Source organism: Saccopteryx leptura, chromosome X, assembly GCF_036850995.1.
Source record: "Saccopteryx leptura isolate mSacLep1 chromosome X, mSacLep1_pri_phased_curated, whole genome shotgun sequence".
In the NCBI taxonomy this organism is placed as follows: domain Eukaryota; kingdom Metazoa; phylum Chordata; class Mammalia; order Chiroptera; family Emballonuridae; genus Saccopteryx; species Saccopteryx leptura.
This window is the reverse complement of record NC_089516.1, coordinates 74,804,124-74,807,128: the sequence shown is the minus strand read 5'-3', so window position 1 is coordinate 74,807,128 and position 3,005 is coordinate 74,804,124. Positions and strand designations below refer to the sequence as shown.

The window sequence follows — 3,005 nt, the reverse complement described above, 5'->3', positions numbered from 1 at the left end:
TTAAATAAATGAGTATATACAAAATTTACAAACATGAATGTGGCAATCATTAATGATGTCAAAGTAATTAGAAAATATGGCCATACAACTTAATTATTAATATTTTTCCTAAAAGAATGCAGTTGTACCATTGGTCACATAATTTCTCAAAAAATTTAATAACCCCATAAGAAGCTTGATGTGACACAATAAACCTGTGAAAACTTTTGTTACTCCAATCTCTTGAGTCAGTCCAATGAGCCTATAATTGGTTCCTATAGTAGATGTGATACAAATTCCCTACTTCTCTGATTTGATATTTGCAGGTTAGGAGTGCTCAATTCAGAACTGTTTCCATGGGAAATGTGACAGAGATTACATTTTGAGAAAGAATGTAGGAGAACTTCCCGGGCTTCCGATGCCTCTATGTTCTGCTCTTGGGATATTTGAAGGCTAATCTGATTTACATTATTCATTAAAAACTTGGAAGCCATAAGGTTGGTTATGGAGAGACATTTAGTGAGATTTTCTTCCAAAAATTGTTTATAGAGTTCATCCACCTTTTTTTCCACATAACTATTAAGCATTGAATTAGAGAGGGGCTGCTTATGAAACAACATGCTTTTTTCACGAATTTCATTGCCATTCAGAAGTTTTGAGGCAGATAGTGTCTCTAGAGGCTCAATGACAGGAGAATGGCCCAATGGTATATCTACTGAAAGTAAAAGGGGACCCTTAAAAGCATCATCACGTATGTGTTCCACAAAGCAGTCTGAGTCAATCATTTTCCCCACGTGGTCTCCTCCAATATGTAGATCAGGATAATTCTGGCAAATACTTGTATATGACCAAGACTGGTATAAATCCAGTTGTCTTTCATCATGTTGTTCTCTTTTTGGAATGGACCATTCAACAAACACATTTCCTGGAAAGGATGCACTTTTACATTTTGCTACAGTTATCTCATCCATAGGTTTTACTTTATTAGTATCATTAATTTGCTCAGTTAAACTTTCTTTCTTAACCTTATGTCGATTTTCTATTTTATCAGGGGAAAGTAAGTTGTCTTCTATATCTAAAAGCTGCTTTTTCCAAGTTTCCTTTTCATCATTTGAAGTCTTCTTACATGTAAGTGGTTTACAAAATTTTGTATATTTCTGTTCTTTGTATAGGAGTTCAATAAGAAAGGCTTCTCCAAGCATTTTATTGTGCAAATTTTCTAAACAGAAGAGTGCAGTGTATTCCTGCAATTATAAAATAACTCATTAACACAACATATATTAAAATGTCAAATTAAAATTTAAGGAAGCAGATAGTGACTAGAACCAAGAACAAGGGGACTATATTTTCAATTCTGCCATTAACTGTTTAACATTAGGTAATTTATTTACCATTCCTGAACATCAGTTTTCTTATTAATAATAAGATAATGCTCCCCTGTTTTATTCATAAGGCTATTATCAGGATATTATATAATATATATGCAAGTGTTTTAAAAAATGCAAATTTATACAAATGCATAGTTACCTATATGTATATACATATATATTTTGCTGTCATAAGTAATTTAATTTAAATCTATTAGTTAAAGCACCTAACCTTTTATCTTCAAAAAGTCAACTTAAAAATCATCAAACCTACTTTCAAGCACCTAGTCTTAAGTAAACTGTTTTAATGAATGTCATTTATGTCACACATTTAAAAAAAAATCATGCCTTAGAATATGTACAAGGAATGAATAGTTATATATAGTTTGGAGTAATGAACAATTTCAAATTTGAAGTACAAATGTAGTCACTTATTTTTTTAATAATCTCAATTGAAATAGAAATTCGTATAGAAAGAAAGTAGAAAAGAGGTTCCTAAAGGCTGGGGAAGGTGAGTATAGGGAGTTAGTGTTTAGTGAACACAGAGTTTCAATTTTACAAGATAAAAAAGTTCTGGGATCACAGTGGTAATGGTTGCACAACGACGTGAATGTACTTAAACCCACTGAATTATGATCTTAAAAACAGTTAAAATGATAAATAAATAAATAAATGGAAATAATTTTGTCAAATTCACTCCCATTCTTTTCTTTTGTCTTTCCTTTTCTTTCCTCTCCTAATTTCTCTCTGTGTGTGTGTCTGTTTCTCTGTCTGTCATTCTCTCTCTCTCTGTTTTTCTCCTCTCTCCTCTCTATTTCTCCCCCTCCTCCTCTTCCTTACATTCTTTTCTTTTGGACTTAAATCATATTTCTCAAAGCACTTATAATGCAATTTTAAGACTCTCAATTTTCCCTTTAAACTCTATAAAGGTATGAAATGAAAAAGCAGACTTGATTCAACACACAATCTTTCTTTTATAGTTCTATAGTGTCTACTATAACTGTTTCCAGGAAACCTACTTGTTCATATTTAAAGTCTTTTGGAAGAAAATCAAACAATACTATCAAAAATATGTAAGAATTTAAATTTACCTTTTCCGAATATCAAGATACCTAAGATTCAGTCTTCTGAGATTCCAACACTCCAAACACAGAAAAAGTATTTTTTGGCTTCTTTGTTTCACAGTTTTTGGTTATACCTCAGAAAGATAACTTCAACCACACAAAACTAAATGGTTCTGCTTTCCATTCATGCCCTACGACTGAACTAAACTAACAAGAAAACGATGTGGGCTGATCACACATATGGTATGATGATGATGATTACAAACCAAAAGAGGATCTTGAAAGTATTTATTCAAGATTCAAATGACAATGACAGTGGGAAATGTTAACAGCAATGGCTTTCTTCATTCAAGCAAAGATAGAGACAAGTTATTTTAAAATTTTTAAGTAGACAAAAAGCAGTGTGGAAACCAGCATAATTTGTAACATAACTTAAAATCACTTAAACAGTCACCAACAAGATAATGGTTAGATAAATGTTGATACATCTATTACATTAAATACTAAACTAAGGATTTCTAATAATGGAGTGATAAGCATCGATTAAGTAATTACTACAAAACAGTTGATATAAATGTTCTATACCTATCATTTA

The 3,005-nt window shown here is 31.3% G+C and overlaps 1 protein-coding gene across 1 annotated transcript; it reads right to left on the bottom strand.

Annotated features, from left to right (window-relative positions):
- Positions 1-254: 254 nt before the first annotated feature.
- On the bottom strand, positions 255-2,573 carry LOC136386112 (TLR adapter interacting with SLC15A4 on the lysosome-like). Its single transcript, XM_066357475.1, has 2 exons — positions 2,438-2,573; positions 255-1,223 (listed from the first exon to the last, which is right to left on the bottom strand). The coding sequence occupies exon 2, from the start codon at positions 1,179-1,181 to the stop codon at positions 255-257; it is 927 nt and encodes a 308-aa protein (XP_066213572.1). The 5' UTR covers positions 1,182-1,223; positions 2,438-2,573.
- Between the last annotated feature and the right edge of the window lie 432 nt (positions 2,574-3,005).